We start from the raw sequence: 19,960 nt of genomic DNA on the forward strand, positions 1-19,960 counted from the left end.
ATACCATTATTCCCATTTGGAGTGAAAGAAGAGGGGGAGTAAGTGGCTTGCCTAAAATGATAGAGGGAGTGTGTGACGGAAAGTGATACTGAATCCTTGGCCAACACCAAGCCATCTTTCTCACCTTTTAGAGACAACAGCTATATCCAGTCCCCTTTATTTATTTCTCTAGAAGCCATCATGCCAAAACCTCTGCTAAATTAGAGAGTGAGACTGAAGAAAAGCTTTCAGTGGATTGCTTTTCTCCATAAATGGAAATATCACAAATCATTCTGGGAAAAGAGGTCTTTCTGTTCTCGTCCCTCTTTGTCTGCTTCTCTCCTTTTGGATGTCTTTTCCTCTGCCTCTGGCTCGCAGTTTTCAGATGTATGGTCCTGACCATTTAAAAGTGTTCCTACCTCTCAGGAAGGGAGTAGCTTTTCATTCTTTGGAACTTACTATTTTGCAATGGATTGCACTCTGCAGGCAAGCAAGACTTCTGTAAGAGACAGGGCTGCACAAAGAGGCACAAAAATAAACTGTATCACCAAGAATACCGAGCCAGGTTCTCATCAGGGGTAACTCAGTCTGTCTTGCTGCAGCAGGGCTGGCGGCTGCCAGCTGTCCTGGATAGACAGCTTATACCCAAACAATGATCCTGCCACACTGGAGGAGGTCTCTCTAAGAGATGAATGCACAGCTGATGTTGAATTTCATGCATCTTAGATATTTAGTCCCTCTTGGCAGTATGAGAGATTGTCTCTGCTCTTAATGACCCAACTGGGCAACTTCAGTCCTCAGCCAGGCACTGGAGGGGCGCCTGTTGCACCAGTCCTGGCTCTTCTGGACTGCATTTTCCAAAGTTTGGGCAGGCAACAAGCAAACAGTGGTGACTAATGACTCCCAGTAACACACAGGGGATGTGGGGACTCCTCTCTGCTTTTCCATGGACCTGGGCATTCCCAGCCTTCCTGTTTTGAAACAGGCTGATGCTCATTCCCTCCTCCTTTGCAGCCTGCACGCCGCAAAGCAGGCTGTTCAGAGGATGCCCACACTGATATGCCTGAGAGAAGGAGGTGGCTGCCATGAATGAGAGGGACTGAGAAACAGGAGGAAGATCTGATGGGCGAGCATGAGCAAGGAGGAGGGAAGAGCCCAAACTGCAGTGGGAGAGCTACAGGGAGGAGGTGGAAGCACGTGCCTTAGGTTTCTCAGAGAGGCGTATGGGCGAAGACAGAGACACATGCCCTGTTTCAAGGTTTACAGCATGAAATACCTTGAGCTGGGAAGAATGGGAAGGACAAGGGGACTCAAGTAGAGAGGAGATGTTGCTCTTACTTTCTTGGGGGGTTCTCAGAGCCCTACATGCCCTCCCACATAACGATTTGATCTTGCTCAGGCATTCAGGAGTATTAACTATAGGTGACACACGGCTCTCACCATCTCTGGCTCTGCAAACCACACGTGCGGCACAAGAAAGGCTGTTGTGTCAGACCTCAGCAGCACTGCTGAGCTGCTCCATCCCCCCTCCGTGCTTCCACCAGCACAGGTGCCAGGGAAGCTGCTGTACCATCTCAGCAGGCCACAGATGTCCGTCAGAGAATTGCCGAGTGACCTTGGCACAAGAAGTGACATCAAGGCCTTCCCCACACCAAGCAGGTTTCTGAACCACTGCCATCCATCACTCACCTACTCCATGCGCTTTTGGAGCCGCTGGCACCAGCACACCCACAGCATGCCCTGTTTAACACGTCCCCGTACGGCACCAGGCAGAGGAGTGCTGTCACCCCCATTTTACAGGGTAGGATTCTGAGGCAGAGAAAAGTGGTTTTAACAGCACGCCTGTGGCACAGCAAAAACTGAATCTTGTTCTCTTATATTCCCAGTTAGCGCATTAATGACCTAAATTCTGCATCCTCTCCCCATGCATCGCCCAGAGGAGCCAGGAGGCATTGGAGGAGACGGTGTGGTAGCACAGGCGAACAGTCAGCATCCAGATCCACAGCACTCTGTGCTGAGCACAGACAATGCAGGGGCTAAAGTGGGACCAACACTGCCCTCAGGAACCCCGGCAGGGTTGATCCAGGGAGGGGAATCAACCTGGCACAGCATATCAGCCTGTGGAGAAGGGCAGCTCCACAGTGCCACAGCATTTTAAGGAAGCCAAGGCTGGGCACTCCAATGGCCAAGTACCCTGCTGAGTCAGGTCAGCAAAGCCTTTGGGATGCTCAGCACCAGGAGCAGGTTTTCAAAGAGCCTGCATATGCCCTCAGCCTGCCTAGGTGGCTGAACCTCTACCCAGATATCCCACGCAAGTCCATATAAAAGACAGCCTGCACCAGATGCAGCATCTTCCCCAAGCAGCTCAATTCTTTACATAGGAATTAATCAGCCTCAAATTCAGCAAGAAGCAGAGCGGGGGAGAGGGAGAAAAAAGGAAGCAGGGAAAGGATGTCACACAGTGAGGGGGTTTCCAGATGCACTGCGTCTTCCCTCCCTGGCTGATTCCAACTGGGAGGCACCGGCTGTGTGCCAGGAACATCACCTGGGAGGTGCATGCAGGTTCTGCCTGCTCTCCCAGCACGTATGGGCAGGAGGAACTCAGTGTTCAGGACCTGCTGGGCAAGGAACTGAAATCTGAAGCTGGAGACCTCCCCAGTGCCCCAGAGAGTGCCAGTGTTCATGTGCACTGTACAGCAGTGACCGCAGCCAAAGGACCAGGATGATGGGCTGCTCATCTGTCGCAGGCAGATGGCCCCAGGAAGTCAGGGGCAAGCAAGAGAAAGGACCTCCTTCCTGCTGTATCTGCCTGCCTCATAGGGATTTTAGTGGGCAACTAGCAGGATGGAAGTGTGCCAAGGCAATTTGCTTGGCTATGAAGCTTGCCTTCCAGAAGAGCCATGGCTGAGAAGCAGACACTTTTTGAACGAGGTTAACTGGATTGGGAATGGGTGATTAATAACCTTCTTTCATAACCCACAGTTTCAGTGTGGGAATAGTATGTCAGAGCTACACAGAGAGGCTTTGTTCCTACTCTCTTCTCCTATTACTTACCTCTTAACGCACACACACACACTCCTCTCTGCTGTCTCTAGTCTCTTCATGCAAGCTCTTTGAATGAGTAGCTAAATGCGATAGGTACCTTGGAGGCATCAGACACAAGCCAGATGGATGCAGAAGAAGTCAAACTTGGGGGCTGACCTAAAGGAACCCACATACCTGCCTTCCATTTACTCAGTTATTTACTCAGGACTGCCTCCCAAAGCATTCCAAACATTAATCCATCAAGAATTTCTCAACAAGAAACTCAGGGAGAACCCTTTGAGCTTGGTTCCTCTTCCATCTATCCACAAATAACTGAAAGATCATTCAAATTCGTCAGGAACAGACCTCCCAAGACATGACTTGGGGACCTGACGTGGTGCCTGCAGGTCTCAGCCTGGGTAGGGTTGGTCTGGAAGAGCTCTGTTGTTCTTCCAAGAGGCAACAACCTCAAGTGTGGTGGCTTCATTTTCTCCTTGCCCTGCACACCCAGCTAGTCCAAAAGCTGGGTTCAGGGTCAGGGTGGCAGGAGGCTCACCCAGGTTGCCACAGCATTTGTCACTCTCCAGACTCAGGCTCCAAATGCGTCTGCTGAGGGATCAATGAGCCTGAGCCACTTTGTTGGTTGACCTCTGGCGAGGAGGCCCATGGGATCACAATGCCTCCCCACGCACCTCATGCAGACAATGCATTTCTCCTTTCTGGACAGATTATGTCCATCAGTTCTGTGTTGATGGCCAGTCAGTGCAAGTGTCCAGAGGGAAATGGAATGGAGGGTTGGAGAAAAAAATTATGGGAACCCCAGGAGATAGAATGATATTGTCTTTCACGTGGTGACCCCTGTACAAGAATGGACAACCTGATCGTTTGAGATGCTAATTAACCAGTGGTCATGGTGAAAATTATGATGTGGCTTGAGGAGTACCTCTCTGGAGTGGTATTCCTGATGTCAAGAGGAGATATGAATGATGAAAATAAGAGTCTGGTAGACATCCTAGCTAACAAAAGACTTGGAAGATGTCACTGGCCTCCTGCTGGGATGACCTTGTTGGCCATGGAGTGTGTGAAAAAGGGTGCCCCATGAGTAAAAGTAGCAGAAGGCCCTGTCCATACACCAGCCTGATGGAACTGTGTCCAGCCCAGCTTCCCTCACTCATGGTGGAAGATTTTGCTCCCCCAGCACAAGGGTGTTTTGCTGCTGAGCTGCATACACACACTTGCACCAAGTTTCTTGTAGCCTCAGTCTGTGAGAGGACACAAGAGGGGCCTGACAAAGGTATGCAAAAACAAGCAGTCATATGGAGAAAGTAGATTAAGAGCTTTTTGTTCTCACACCAAACCAGAACAAAGGGATGTATCCTGCCCAGGGAATGAGAGGGCAGCAAATTCACAGCTGAGAGAAACAAATACTCTCGAAACCCACACCCGATCATCCTGCCACAATCCCCACACTGCTGGGATCCACCGAGGCCACGCCAGGGGGAACACTGAGCTCTGCTGATGTAACCCACAGTTACGCCTGTCGATGCTGAGGGAGGGGACCCTGACACCTGTGCTTTGCAGGATGGCCCAGTCTCTGGCACCTGTTCCCATCCTGCCTCCCTCAGAGGCGGGCAGAGCTCTCCCGCCCGTCTGCGGCAGGAGTCACGGAGCTTCTGGTGCTCTCCTCTGCTGAGCGAGGCGTGCTGGGCTAGGTGGGCGTCAGGCTGGATCCTGGCAGCAAAGCCCACATTCCTGTGCAAATAAGAGGGAGATACATGTGCGAGTGTGCAAGGAGAGGCCCCGGACATTTCCCAGGCATGCACACGCGAGTGGGCGTGCTGCCTGGGAGGAAGGCAGGCGGGCACAAAAGGTGACGCAGAGGGCAGCTGTTCCTGCAAGGCAGGTTTTGGTGTTCTCATTTGTTCTTTTTTCCTCTTGTTCCCTAGGGAATTTTAAAGGTCTGTGTAAGCAAATCGATCACTTCCCTGAGGATGCAGATTATGAAGCCGATACAGCAGAATATTTCCTCCGTAAGTCCACAGGCTCTTTTTGCAATGGCTCGTAGGTGCTAGCGTCGGGCGCCTTTTGTTTTCTGAACACAGGGTGGTGGAGGCACTGGGACCTGTGAGGCTCAGTGGAGACCCCAGAGCCTTGTGACCCCCTAAAACTGGCTCCACTCTCACCTCCTTGGGACCCTGCCCATGAGACAGTGCAGATTCGAACTCACAGTAAAAACCAATGGCATTTTTTTTATTGGCAGCAATTAATTGCAATATAAAATCAGAGTCTCAATTCAAATCCATTGAAAAGCAGCTGATTGGGCATTAGGTCAGACTGGGCTAGCTGGGGCAGTGTGTGTGTGTGCGTGTCCATGTGTGAGACATTTACATTTCCTTATCTGACACTCCAGTGGCACCAGACTTAAGAAATTAGCTGGATTTTGTCTGAGGAGCTCTTATTGCTGTCTTCACCTTTCCCCAAACACCACTTCCCTACAGAGGCTACAGATCTGATCTTTGCTGGATTTAGTGATTTTAGTGATGGGAGCAGGAAGCGGGAATAAGGACAGCCAGAGCCCTTTGAAGGAAAGACCTGGTGCTCACCCGGAGCCCCTAGGAGAGATGCTGAACCCTAGGCACAAGGCATGTCTGTAAGGAAGCCTAGCCTGAGCTCCAAGCCCAGCCTCAGATGTGTGGGTGAAGGTCAGACTGCTTTGCACAGCAGCATCCTGGCCAGCAGGACAGATCCACATCGTGCGTTGCCCTGCCCGGCTGCCCTCCCCAGCCAGCATTTCCACCCACCCCAGAGGCAGGAGCTTACTCTTCCTTTAGCACAGCTGAACAGGGAACACTCCTCCTTTTAGGTCCTCACCTCGATGTCCTGCCCTCCCTCCACAAGCCCAACGTCTTTTGACATCATGAGATCTTCTCCCGACAGAAATCTGAGATAAGTGCTTTTGACCTTCCAAGGTTAATCATCAGAGGCTTCCAAAGACCGGGAGTCTTTCAGAATAGCTCCTTGTCATCCGGGTGTGCTCCAAGCCAGATGTGGAGACCCAGCCCTGCGGCAGGGATGAGAGAGATAATTTAGGATCTGCGAGGCTCATTTGTATGTGAAAAGAGGCAGATCTTATGCTGCTTCCTCTTGGTTTCTCAAACAGTCCTTCATCCACTGTAAATTGTAAATAACTGAGAGAGATTGCTTCTTTCAGCTGCCTTTCTGCAGCACCGGTCTCTTAATTGCTGCATGGCCCCTGGACAGCAGAGCTGAAGACAGGGGTTTGATCTGGTTTGGCACAGGGATGCCAAAGGTTTGCAGGCTGCCTCCGAGGGCAAACCAGCCCTTGCAGAGTTGCTTGGGAGCAAGGAAGCGGCTTGCAGCATCAATTGCACTTCAGAAAAAAGAGCTGGGGGAAGGGGCCAAACATCTTAAGAAGGATGGGTTTGTTCCCTCAGAGGGAACAAGATCTGAAGACAAAAATTGGCCCAGTGTCAGGACCTGACAGTGTCCCTAGGGTAGAGCCCTCTTTAAGAAAGAATCAGGTTCAAAGAGAGATTTGGCAAGTCAATAAAGAACTACTTGGGTCATTCCTGAGGGAAGTGGGATTTCTGCTGGCTTTGACCTGCCTGGAGAGGGACCCCACTGAAGAGCTTCTTCCCAGAACTTCTGCCAAACTGGAGTCCCTGGGTGCTCTGCATGGGCAATGCCTGGCGGTACCATCAGGAACAGCTAGGAAGTTGCTTATTAGTATCAGACTGGGCAATTCCCTCATGCCCCAGGGAAGCAGGACAGTGATGGGGCAGTGTCCATGGCCTGGCTAGAAGGGCTTAGACATTATTTCTGCCAGCCATACACATTAGGTGTCTTAGGCTTTTTGAAATAAAATGCCTGTTATCAGAGAGGAAGCAGAAGCATCCCTGTGTTTCTTTGCTAGCAGACACAGATGATTCAAGGGAGCACACAAACACCAGCCCCTTCTCTTTAGGCCACAGGCTCTGGAGCCAGGAAGACTGGATGATATTCTGCCCCTCTCTTGGTGGCATGGTCCTCCTGAGAGGCTGAGGAAGGCTGCTGTCCTTCTCCATCCTATGACACCTGCAGCTCCCCATGTCAGTCAGCGACTTTGTGTTCTCCCAACAGACATGAATTTCAGAATTTAAGACACAGATAAAACTGATGCAGTCAGGACCAGATTGCAGGACTGACCAAGCATCCCCCTAGAAACCCTCTCAATAGTGGGTGTCTGCTTGATGTTTGCTTCCTGCCATTTAAGCTTCTCATCGTCAAATCCCATCTTGCTTTCCAGAAGCTATTAAGATGGTTATTACTGCTATCCTGTTCCCTGAAACACAGCCAGGCAGAGCTGGAAAGGAAGCAAGAGAGGTTTCTCCCTGCCTTCTGCATTCCCCATGCACAAGCAGTGGGCTAGGCCCCCCTCAAAGAGCTGGTTGCTTGTGCCTGGCAGGATCCAGAGGCCAACGGGGTCTTTGAAGCGCAGTCTCTGCTCACTTAGGAAGAAGTCCTGCATTTGCTTCATGTAGGTTCATTCTCACAGGCAAGGAAGGATTAGCTTTCATCCCCCCTTCCAGATCTTTGCTCCACAAGCAGAATTGCACCAGCCCGTCTGATACCTTTCTTTATCAAGCAAGGCTTCATTTCACACTTTAACAGCTTATTTTCTCTTGTGAACAGAGGAGAGAAGGCCTTCCTAGTTAAAAAAAATAATGAATATTCTCAATGCAGACTCAGGCAGAGCGGTGGCTCCCACCGAGCCGCCCACAAGCGAAGTGTGCGTGCGTGCCTGTGTGCGTGGGTGTGCGTACACACAGGCTTGGCCTTTCGCTGCGTGAGCACGAGTCAGGCCCCCCAGAAGCTTTGGGGTATGTTTTGCATGCACATATGAGCATATACGTGCATCTGTGCATCTATGCCATTGCCCTCTGCTGGCTGAGCTCTTCCCGTATCGACCGATGGAGAGTGTGCGTGTGTGGGAACTGGCACATCCAAACCCATCACTGCCCTCTGGAAGGAGCCCAGTCATTTAATCACTAGGATAAGCCCCGCATTTCAGCACACAGGGCTGGGACTTTTGCTTCTCGATCCTCACTGCAGCTGCAGAGCAGTGCATGGCACCAGGAGCTCCTTCTCAGCCCTAAAAAAAAAAAATCTCCTTGAGATGCTCATGCCCTTTCGGGAGGATTTGAGATTGAGCAGCTCTGCAGGAAGCATTTGGGTTGCTGTTCTTTGAAGTGCAGGCTCGAGCGGCAGAGCCCCGCAGAAGAAGCTGAATGGTGCCTGGGCTCCCCCTCCAGCCCACAGTCCCCGCAAAAACAGAGGAAAAGACAGCGTGAGGGGGAACAGACAACACAGGCAGGCTCCCAGCTCAGCCACCAGCCCCACAGCCCTCTCTGCCTCCCCGTGCCGAACCACCAGCTTCTTGGCAGCAGCAGTGGCCAGGGCATGGGAGAGTTGCTTTGGACCACTCTCTTTTTCTGACACACTTTGTTTCTCTTTCCCTCCCTCCCTCCATTCCCCAATGCCTTTATTCTCTCCTTAAATTACTCCCCTACGGCACGTTGCCCTCTGTCTCTCCCCTTCACCCACACCCACAAAACGTGCTTGCGTGCCCCCCTCCCCTCACTCCGGTGCCACTTCCACGCCCCTGTTTCCTCTCTCTCATACCTCTGTTGTTCTTTCTGCCCCGCCCTCCCTCTCTCCTCTGCAGGGGCTGTTAGAGCCTCTAGTATTTTCCCGATCCTGAGTGTGATTCTGCTTTTCATGGGTGGACTCTGCATTGCAGCCAGCGAGTTCTACAAAACCCGACACAACATCATCCTTAGTGCCGGCATCTTCTTCGTGTCTGCAGGTAAAGGGATGCACAGGGCCTGATGCCCCAGGGATGGGCTCCAGGCATTGGGGGGCTGCCCAGCCAGGACGTCTGCAGGGGCGCAGTTGCCTAGGCAGGAGTGTGTGTATTTCCCAGCTTTATTCGGGGTGAAGGCAGTGTCACAAGGATGCCTCTCCATCCTGCCTGCTCGCCCACCAGAGGCAGGCAGGCAGGGGCTTTCCTACTGCCCTCCTTGGGAGCTGATGGAGGGACAGTGTTTCCCTAACGTCCGACATCTCTCAGGGACCAGCCAGGAGTGCAGTCCAGGGAAGCAGCAGGCACATGAGGAGGATTTTGCCCGAGTTTCCCAAGGAAAACTGCCCACCAGGAGGGGATGGGCAGGGATTCAGCCCCCACCACTGCTATGTGTGATCTTCCTGACATATCCTTCTCTCTCCCCTGCCGGACGGCTTGCAGGTCTGAGTAATATAATTGGCATCATCGTATACATATCAGCCAACGCTGGAGACCCCTCCAAGAGTGACTCCAAGAAGAACAGCTACTCCTACGGCTGGTCCTTCTATTTCGGGGCCCTGTCCTTCATTATAGCCGAGATGGTGGGAGTGCTGGCTGTCCACATGTTCATAGACCGGCACAAACAGCTGCGCGCCAATGCTCGTGCCACGGACTACCTCCAGTCCTCCGCCATTACCCGCATCCCCAGCTACCGGTACCGCTATCAGAGACGCAGTCGCTCCAGCTCCCGCTCCACCGAGCCTTCACACTCCAGGGATGCCTCTCCCGTCGGGATCAAAGGGTTCAACACCCTCCCATCAACAGAGATCTCGATGTACACCCTGACCAGGGACCCGCTGAAGGCAACCACCACCCCCACCGCCACCTACAACTCCGACAGGGATAACAGTTTCCTCCAGGTTCACAACTGTATCCAGAAAGAGAACAAGGACTCTATCCACACCAACACAGCCAACCGCCGGACCACCCCGGTATGAAGCCGTCGCCAGGAGCTGAAAATGGGGCAGGAACGGGCAGGAGGAGACGGGGGTGGGCTGCAGGGTGGGGAGGGTGGAAGGGGGCAGGGGGCAGCAGGGTGGGTGGGGAAGGAGGAGGTGGAAGTGCCCCTTGGTGGAGTGGGGACCTTCCCAATGCAAAAAAAAAAAAAAAAAATCCACAAAAAAAACAAAAACAACAAAAGCAAACAAAAAACTGACAAAAAAAAAAAAACCAACGAAGGAACAAGCAGATAAGCAGACAAACAAGCGAGTGAACAAAAAAAACCAAACAAACGCAAAGGAAACATGAGGAAAGAGACAACAGTGAAAAAAAATTCTTAAAATAAAAAAAGCAAAAGAAAAAAGAAAAAAAAGAAAAACTTTAAAACTGAGAGAAAGATTTAAAAAATAGAAATAAATTTAAAAGAAAATGCATGATTTCCCATGTACCATTATTTTAACATTTAATAAAAACAGATTAAAAAAAATAAAAGGGAACCAAGAAATAACAAATGACAATAAATCAAGTGGGAGGAAGAGGAGGAGGAGGCAGCTTTTTTAATTTTGGGAGGTTTTATTCTTTAATTTTATGGTTTGTTTCCCACTTACCTTTAACCCAGCACAGGCTTCTTGGGGAACAGGGGATGGGGGTTCGGCTGCCAGTGACTTTGGTGTCCTTGGGCCCATTATGGAGGATCCTGGGTGCCGGAGTTAGCCATGACCCGCTCTGTTCCCCCCGAGACCCATGGGGATCCACTCCATTCCCCTGGGATCCGTGGGGATCCGCTTGTCCCCCACAGGTCCGTAGGGGTTTAGAGTGACCCTAGGGAGTGCAGGAGCTGATGCTGAGTCACGCCTCCACAGGGTCCCCAGGGGGGTCCCCACTTCCCCGGCCCTGGGGACCCTGGGGTTAACGGTGACAGTGCAAAAAACAAACAGACACAGTAAATAAAGACACACATGAAGAGACAAAAAAAAAAAAAAAGGACAAAAGAGGTTTCTTAAAAAAAAAAAAAAGTGGCAATTTTTTTAATAAAACAACAGCTATAAATAAATGTAAATATAATAAGTGGATTTACTTGCAAGAAGAACAGATAGTATTTTTTTTCTTTTAATTTTTGTTTTCTTCAGCTTTAAACTGTGAAAAAAAAAAAGCAAAAGAGGCAGTGGGGAGCTGTGTGGGAGGCACAGGTAGAGGACGGGGCGGGGGGGGGGGCTGGTGGAGGGCAGCTGGGGCTCCCATCCCTTCAGGATGAGGATGCTGTGGGGGGACACACACGGGATGCTGCGGGGGGGACAGCACTCGCGCACACATGTGCCCACGCTCACACACTCGTGCCCTGGTGTGCGCATGCTCGCCTGTGAATGCTCCAGAGGCTCCCCAGGGTGGCCATGCACCCCTCAAATCTGCCCAGATCCCCCTTGGGTCACATCAGTGGGGCTGCAGCCATGTGGGGGCACGGTGAGGCCACACAGCCGCCCCCTGAAATCGCTCCTGTCCTCGCCTGGGCACAGACAGCACACCCTGACCCAAAACCGGCCGAAGGCTGCCTGGCCTTGATACGCGCAGCCTGCCAGCCCCCATCCCAGAGAGCCCCCCGAGCCCCCAAGCCCCAGCAGCCGTGCCGGGGAGAGGTGCCCATGGGTGTCCCCATGCCCGCTGGGTTTTGTCCTCCTCCCCACCCCTCTGCTGGGGGTCCCCGACTGCCGTGGTCTCCTCCACAGCAGCAAGGCAAGGCAAGCTGGGTCCCCCCCATCCCGCCCCGGGCCCCCGGCCTGGCTGCCGCCCCCTCCCTCCCCGCCACGCCGGGAACGGGGCACCGGGATGCCAGCTTTTAATGCAGCTCCCTCCGCAAGAGCCGCTGCCGATGGAGGCAGAAGGGGAGGGGGCAGCAGAGGTGATGGGGGATCTCTGTGACACCCACGAGACACCGGCCAGCCCGGGGCGAGGACAGGACCCTTTTGGGGCTGCCCCCCGAAAGCAGCAGCGCCCGGGGCAGGCACAAAGCCGAGGGTTGCAGGATGGGGCCGCTGAGCCCTTCGGCAGCTCAGACCCACTTTTCGACTTTTTTTCCGTCCCCATTCCTGCTGCTCCAGTTTTAGGAGCTGCGCAGTCCCCGCTCCAGGTCCCAGCGGGGTTTCTGCTTTAAAGCAGCCCGATCCACCCCGCTTCCCCCGACCCACTGCTACTTCACCCCCACCTACCCGCTCTGGGGTAGGGCAGGGGGCAGCAGAGGGACGGGGTCACCCCCAAAAACGGCATCACAGGGCAAGAGGCGGATGCGAGCACCTTGGCTGGGTGTTCAGACCCCACCCCACTGCTGACATCCCCTCCGGTGGCCCCCCAGCCCCTTAAGAAAGATTCACAGGGGACATCCACCCCCTCCAGTGGCCCCCGAGGAAAAAGTTAAAGCCAGTTCCCCAGATCCCAGAGTAGAGGGAAGGTGGCGTTGGGGTTTCCATGCCCGCCCAACCCTGCTCGGAGCTGGGGAGCATTCACAGGGCTGAGCGCGCCCTGGGGCCGGGCGGGAAGGGGAGAGTGCGGGAGGGCGCCGGGAGAGCGTGTGCAGGAGGCAAGGGCTGGCGGGGAAGCTTTTTCCCCAGGGTGTTGCTCATGTCCAGCTCAAACCAGTACAAGAAACCAACCTCCATTTTCTTTATTTCGTGGTTTTTTTCAGACTGTTAAAAAGAAAAAAATTTTAAAAAGAGAAAATGACAAAAAAAAAAAAATCCTGGTACATGAAATAAAGATTTTTTTTATATATAACTTGGTCCTCGTTTATGTGGCTTTATTGGGGGCATTAGTAGTGCCAGAAGAGTACCTCAAAATACAGCAAGAGAATCTACTGCTGTGGACAGTTTTGTCCTCATTGTAAATTCAGAGGACGGTCTTGCTTCGTGATAGTCTTTGAGATACAGGAACGGACAAGGCAAGAGGAGAGGGCTTTGCCACAGCTCTTTTTTGAAGTAAGTGTGGGTAAATTCAAGTCATACATGTGGGCTTTCTCTGCTGCCCTCCAAAACACCTGCTCCAGCCTCTCTGTAGCCTCCAGCATCTCCCCTCCGGTTCCATTCTCCTTGGGGTGGAGATACCACAAAGGCTGATGCTCCAACTCCTACTGGAAGACAGTGGCTCTCATGGCAAGCCAAGAATTGCCAGCAAGGTCAGAATTCATACATACTGGAGGGCTCAAAAAGGAAAAAGAAAGTGACCCTAGCATTGTTTTGGGGGTTTGTTCAGCCACTCATGGGATTTCTGGCAATTTCCTCAGAGCTGGGTTGGCAGGGGGTGCCTGGTGGAAATGCTCAGTGTAGGAGCCTGGAGAGGGGGAATAACTTAGAGCTGGAGATGCAGACCCAGCAACAGGTAAGGTGGCAGCAGAGCAGGGAGGTGAGATCCCGCAAAGGGGACTAGGCTACCGCCATGCCCCCTCACCTCTCACTCACCACTGGCAGCAAGGGTGTCACCAATGAGCTTCCCTTTACCCTGCACTGGGCTCTCACTTGCTGTGAGACCCTCCATGGCTTTCTGAAGCAGACCAGAATCCCCGTCAGACTTCGTCACCTCTAGCTCCAGAGGGATGACACGGAAGGACAGCCACCTGAGTGACAAAGCTTCTCTGAAGTGTGGCCAGGGTCTGACCACAGCAGACAAGTGGGACCTCGAGCTGAATGAGCAGGTGGGACCAGGGGAGTTAATTTGGCAGCAGCAAGGAAGGCACAGCTGGCTCCAGGAGTCCCAGCAGACACTGCTGGGTTGCAGTGTGATCACTGCGCTGCAGTTCTCTCTGTTGCCCAATGCACCTTGCACAGGTTGGTACCTGTGCTCAGCATCTGTATCCCCTGGCCAGCACCAGTGGGTCCCCACTCTGCCCCTCACTGGACCCCCTTCAGCACAACCTCCTACAGCTCATCCCTCTTCTTTGGGCCCCTGTAGCACCTAACACTCACCCCAGCATTCCAGCTGGCAGGACACTTTGCTGCCAAGATAATTGGGGGCACCCGCCGACCCATTTCTGCTCCTCCTCCAGGGACCCTTCCCAGCAGCAGCCTCACCAAGAAGGAGGGCACAGGGAGGGGAGAGGCAGCAAAGCAGGCCAGGAGCCTGTCTGGGGGACACCAGGGAGCTCCCGGCCCTGCCACGTGCACATCTAGGAGACAGCTGCCTTCCCACCCCTTCTAGTGCACAGACCCCAAAACCTTCTCACCTCCTCCTCATCTCCTTGCCTGGCTCTGAAGCCTCCACCAGTGCTGGGTGCTCCCACTCAGGCATGGGTGGGATGAGCTGAAGGAACCTCCCCGCTTCTCCTCCATGCACCCTGTGATGTTTCCAGTCCTGGCCTGCTGCAGAGCTTGGGGCAAGACTGTGCTCCCTCATCCTCCCCCGTGCCAGTGGGGCACTGGGGAGATGTGGCTACACTTCCCAAACAATGTCCTGCCTGGAATGAAGGGGGTGCATGGCTTGCCCCCTCCACACAGCTCCATGAGGGGCTCCTTCCTCGTAGGGTGCAGATGCTTCTCCCCTTCTCTGTCTGGCTTTTATGGGATGAGGCAAGGGAGGGGGAGAGGCAGGGAAGCAGCACCGGCCTGAAATTAGGTGTGGGGAATGCTCCTCAGACAGCGCCAGCCTCCATGCCATAATAATTAGTACTAATATTCAGCACTTATACAGCACTTTTCATGTTCAAAGCACTTTGCAAACATTAACTAATTAATGTCATATTAAGTGATGTCTTAGAGGGGCAGCATTGAAAGCAAACGACTTGTGCGTGGGCAGAAGCTCTCATTCCCCATCTCTCCTCAGGCACATTAACACTTAGGTAGGTGAGAGACCCTAATATGTTATCCTGTGCCCCTCCGAGTTCTCAGTGCTCCCCATGCCACGTGCTTGCCTCTCCCACTGCTGACTGTGTGCTCTGGCAGGCCCTGAGTATGCCAGGGGTGAGAATGGCACCAGGGTCTTCTCCTGGACAGCACTGAGCCACTGAGGCCTTAGGGAAGCCAAAGACTCGTGACTGAGAGGTCAGTTAAAATATTTGGGTTGGAAAACTTCCTGCCCCAGACTCAAGCCCCAGCAGTGGGGAAGGAGAGACAGCAGGCCTCTTGCAGCACAGCCAGAGTGGAGATGGAACAGGCAAAGTCTGGTCCGATACCTTCAGCCAGGTCCCTCTCATGCCCCAGCCTCGTGACCTCTTTGGGGCCAGTGGTCATTCCCTGCTTTCAGGTGCCAGAGGAATGCAGTGTCTGGCCCTGCACAGGGCTGATTTTGGACAGTCCCCCTCTGAACCTGAGGACATGTTCTCAAATGCTGGCCAGGGATGGGTAGAAGGCAGGCAGGGCATCTGCCAAGAGAGAGTGCTGCCCTACTCAGACAGAGCAATCTGCAAGAATGGCTCTGGCAAAGGATCTGAGCTCCAGAGGGCCTGCACTGCCCAAGGCATGCTGGCCTGCACTGGCAGTGGTGCCAGGTATTCCATCCCATGGAGGCAGAGCATGGCTGAGGAGGGGGCTCCCTTTGGGGGATGATGTGGGGCAAGGGAGCACTTACTACTGAGTAATGCCCAGGCCCTCACGTGTGTGGGTCTGCTGTCAACATGTGCTTGCTACTCTTCTGCTGCCTCTTTCATATGGACCGCAGCCAGAGCCGGCTGCATTTTGCTTTAGTGGGAGACGCTCTGAGAGCTCCTCATGTGGGGAAACCCAGATACTTGGCTATTAAATTAACATCGGGCATTTAACTGCATCATTGAAATGGTTTAAACACCCAGGAGTGGTAATTAGTAATTATGGTTTGGTGAGGGAGGATATTAAGACCCAGGTATGGAGCCCAGTATTTTTCTCTGCAGATAATTTTTAGTGCCAGATGACTACAGAGAGAGGCCAAGCGTCAGACACGCAAGCCTGCTGTCTTGCTTGTGTGTGAGGAGTGCCACGGGGGAAGAAGACAGCCACAAAGCTCGCCTTTCAAAAGCCAAGCACCGTGGCCAAGGACAGAGAAAGGTTTGAGGAGAGCTGATGGAGGAAGAGGGTCTGTGGAGAGGTACAGTCAACATCACTAAAGCTGCTAAGTGAGCAGTGCTAAGGATGGCAAAGGACAGGCTATCTGAATGTCCTGGAAGTATCCCCAGAGGTAAAGGGGGCTCCAGACAACTTGGCATCTCCTTCCCAGGTGCCTTCCAGCTGCTGGGGCCTTTTCCCCTCATCTCCCCAGGCTCTTCTTGACCCCTTCTGGAGACAAAGAAAGAAGGGCCAACAGTTTTGGTAGGGAAGGGAGACAGATGGAGGATAAAATTTGAGTAGGACCTATGCAGATTAAACAGGTGTGAATTAAACGCCATCAGCCTGAGTTTTACCTCCAAGAGTGGGGAACACATCATCCCTCACATTAAGCAGAGGCATGGAGCTGGACCACACGTGGGCTGCTGTGCAGTATGCAGCTCCTCACCCAGGCAGGGCATTTACAGGACCTCTGATCAAACCGAGCATACCTGTACCACACTTTGCTGGTTCCACAGAGCTCCAGAGTAGCTGGGCCACCAAGATGCCCTGTGGACATGAGAAACTCCCCTCCAGCCTGAGAGGGGACAGGGCCCTGTCACCCGGACATGGGACAGGTCATAAAAAGACTTTTAACTGGGTTTTATGCCCACAAGGGTAGGGAGGACATCTGTGATGTCCCAGTGTCCATGGTGGCTACGCCTTACTAAAGCCATCGACCACTGGCTGATAGAGGGGTGCTGAGGACCTGCCAGACATGGAGCTGCACTGAGGAGCCAGACAGAGGATCCAGGACCCCAATAGGCCATGCTGCTTCCCACAACAGCAGCAGCAAAAAATGGGTGACTGCCTCCATCTTCCTGGCTGCAAATCCCAGCTTTGACCTGGCTGTGGCAGAGCCAACACAGACGTGAACCATTCTGGCAGAGTGTTGTCACTTGTGCCAGTTTTACACCGTGGAGAGGAGTAACGTGCGAATGACGCCAAACTCTGCTGGCCTCATTTCGCCTGCCCTTTACTGAAACCTCCGGGCCTTGCACCCTGGGCTCGGAGCGACGAGGGTGCCGCAGCTCATGTGCGCAGCAAGGGCTGGGCCTCGGCGGCCTCGGCATCCTCTGCATCCTCTGCAGGGTCAGCTCTTGACATTGCGGAACGTCCGCAGTGGAGGAGCCGGCTGGCCCGATACCCACGGCTTCAGCAAAGGGGTCAAGATACACGGGGATGGGCTGAGTCCCAGAAACAGATCCACAAGGGCAAAGTACTGGGCTTGGGAAAGGGTTTTCTCTGCTGCTGCTCCTCCTGCTGCTCCTGATCCCCTCGGGGATGGAAAAAACAAGGGACTTTGCTCTCTAGGGACCTGTCAATCAGAATCTGCCAGCACCGTTTAATTTGCTGCATTAATGCCTGCCAGGAGCGCCGGCCGGGCTGCCTGTTCCTGAGCAGGCAGTGCCCTCCCGTGGGACGAGCCCGGCACAGCAGCAGAGCCTCACAGCCGCGCCGTGCGGGAGCTGGAGCAGCCCCACAGCTTCCAGGGAAGATGCAGCGCTGGGACCCCTTGCCCGGGGTTCCCTTGGTGCACAGGGGTGGCCAGCGGACATCGCCACTCTGCCAGGACTCCTCACTACCTGCTTTCCCTCATTCCCCCTCTCCTTCCAGCAGCTCAGAGGGGGCACAAGGACATAATTTACCTGGGGGTTCAGCTTAATCCCACCCATGACGGGCTCCAGCCAGCACAGGGGCAGGCATTATTTTAGAAGGGAAGGCAGACAACAAAGCTCTTACTGTGAGCTTGGTGTGGCCACGGAGGTTCGAGGCAGCATGTCCCAGGCTGCCTATCATCAGCAAGTTCCCCCACTTCTCCTACTCTAAAACCTGCAGCTCTGACTGGTGCCTGGCCAGGGATCATCTAGGAGTGTTTAGTGGGGTAATACTTCATGCATGCAGAAAAAAGAGTAATTCCACAGAGCAGTTCCCAGGTCAGGGAGCCCCATGGCTGCCCCATGTCACCTTCTGCCCTTGCTCCTCTCCCTCGAGTGCCTGGTGCTGCTTGTGGGTCCTTTAGGGACAAAGGGGGGAAGGGAAGGTTCCTTCCCAGCCCAAACCCCTTCCCATCCCCTGCAGTAGGGGCCACAAGCAAAGCCTGGGCCTGACCTTGGGAGTCAGCTGTGACCTTGGGAAGTGCCTGATCCAGAGGAACAGGCTGCAGACAGGGAAAAGGAGAGAAAGAAGGACCTTGGACTGCTGCAGTGGGAGCTTTCTGGAGCAAGGCTGAGAGTGCGCATCCGTCCCAGCTGCCTCGGGGTACCTGACACCCGATGGGGGACATACGCAGCACAGCTTTGCCAGAAGGGACAAAAGCACCCGGCTGACTCCTCCAAAGACAGAAGAGAGCAGATGGTGCTGAAATCTGCTCAAGAGGAGAGGAAGGAATGGCCCCGAGGCTCCGTACTCCCTGTACCCTCTGCACTCCATGTACCCCGAGAGGCACATTTGTCCGCGGCCAAGCGTGTCGGCCAGCCCTGTCTCTGACTTACCAAGGGGCAGAGAAGGGAATGGCAACCATGGACTTTCTGGGCTGCTGCATATCCCTTGCTGCCTTTCTTTTTTGTGGGGACCTTCCTGACAGTCTCTGGGAAGGGAACAGTATGTTATACATAGGTGGCATCTGCTTTTGGCTCCTTACTGCCTTGAAACTAGGTCTTGTGCAAATAGGGTTCAACTGTGTTTCCTAGCAGAAATTGCTTGCACTCTTTTTCTGCCTCCTGATACTCTACTTAGACCTCTTTTCCTGGCTGGCATAAACATTAAGCTTTCCAGAAAAGAGACCAGCCAGGCAAGAGCATTTGCACAGCACGTTTAGCCCAGAAGATTCTGATTTTTCACAGAAGTTACTCTAACACTGATGATGTTGAAGGAAATAACCATGGGTGCTTCTGCACTGGGCAAAGGCCCTTGTAAAGAACACCCATGTTGCTCATAGCTCTGCTCAGATCGAGATCCTTCTGAGGGCAGTGCTGCGTATGACTCAGGCACTGGATAATTGCAGGGGCACAGAGCGGGGCTCCCGCAGCTGAAAGGCACACTGCTAATCACTGGTGAGAAGGCATTATGTGCCTTGTACCTTCCACCACCCAAGGCCCCATCCTCCTCCCTGCTGTAGATCCGGCAGGATCCATGCAGCATTTCCCAGGAGCAGCAGCCTCTGTTGACACGGTTCCCCATCACCACGATAGCTTCTATCTCCTCCAGTCAGGCAGGGAATGTTGTCCCTCCCTGCACAGCATGGAGGTGACAAGCTCCTGCTGCAGAAGCTCGCTGGTGTGGCCTAGAAAACAGCCACAGAGTGGGGATTTGCAGCTGAGCCTGTGGACTCCCAAGCCCATGCCCCAGCCACTGCACCAGCCTTCCTCTCCTGATGCAGGCTTGGAGCCAGCAGGGACGCTGCTGGCGCCAGCTGCTCTAATTGAGCTTTGTAGAATAAACTTGTGGCATTAGCCTGTTGGCTGCTGGGATAAAATCCAGCACTGAGTGCAGATCAAAGGAGACAATCTTGCTGACAGTTTGAGGGGAGGCAGCTGGACCTGGGCTCCTTCTACAGCTCTGGCAAGGGCAGTGCTCAGCAGCCAAGGGTGAGGATGCAGCGTGACACACACACCGCCTCTTTGGCAATTCGTGTGGTCCAGACCCTGACGGTCAAAGCTATAGAAACCTTGGGAGAGTTCTGACACTGGTGGCAAAAATAGTCAAAACCAGGCAAGAGACAGCACTAATTCAGAGAAAGACAATTTTTTGGGTATACCAAAAGTGTGTGGCTTTTCCTGGTAGCATGGAAGGAGCAGACAATACAAAGTAAGCCTCTGAGCCCAGCCTACAGAAGCAGCATGGTTTAAGAGGGGTAAGTCAGTCTGTCCTTGCTCAGTTTCTGTCTGTCTGTGAGGACAAGACAGTCCAGCCCAGCAGTCGGGGAGAGCTCAGCACAGCAGGAAGAGGAAGATGGGGAAAGCCTTAGAGAGAAAACACTATTTGCTACCAAGAATAATAAATTCAGCACATTCCTTGTGTGGACCTTTCTGGACAGACATGGCTGGTCTGAACACACACAGCAAATCTGCCAGGTGCC

General features: G+C 53.4%; 1 protein-coding gene across 1 annotated transcript in view; it reads left to right on the plus strand.

Annotated features, from left to right (window-relative positions):
• CACNG2 (calcium voltage-gated channel auxiliary subunit gamma 2) overlaps nucleotides 1-9,843 on the plus strand; it is a 50,977-nt gene extending 41,134 nt beyond the window's left edge. The window contains exons 2-4 of the mRNA XM_069003945.1: nucleotides 4,950-5,033; nucleotides 8,729-8,869; nucleotides 9,308-9,843. Coding sequence (XP_068860046.1) covers nucleotides 4,950-5,033; nucleotides 8,729-8,869; nucleotides 9,308-9,843 — 761 coding nt within the window. The remainder of the gene's footprint in view (nucleotides 1-4,949; nucleotides 5,034-8,728; nucleotides 8,870-9,307) is intronic.
• Nucleotides 9,844-19,960: the final 10,117 nt, after the last annotated feature.

This window comes from Aphelocoma coerulescens, chromosome 1A, assembly GCF_041296385.1.
Source record: "Aphelocoma coerulescens isolate FSJ_1873_10779 chromosome 1A, UR_Acoe_1.0, whole genome shotgun sequence".
NCBI classification, from domain to species: Eukaryota; Metazoa; Chordata; class Aves; order Passeriformes; family Corvidae; genus Aphelocoma; species Aphelocoma coerulescens.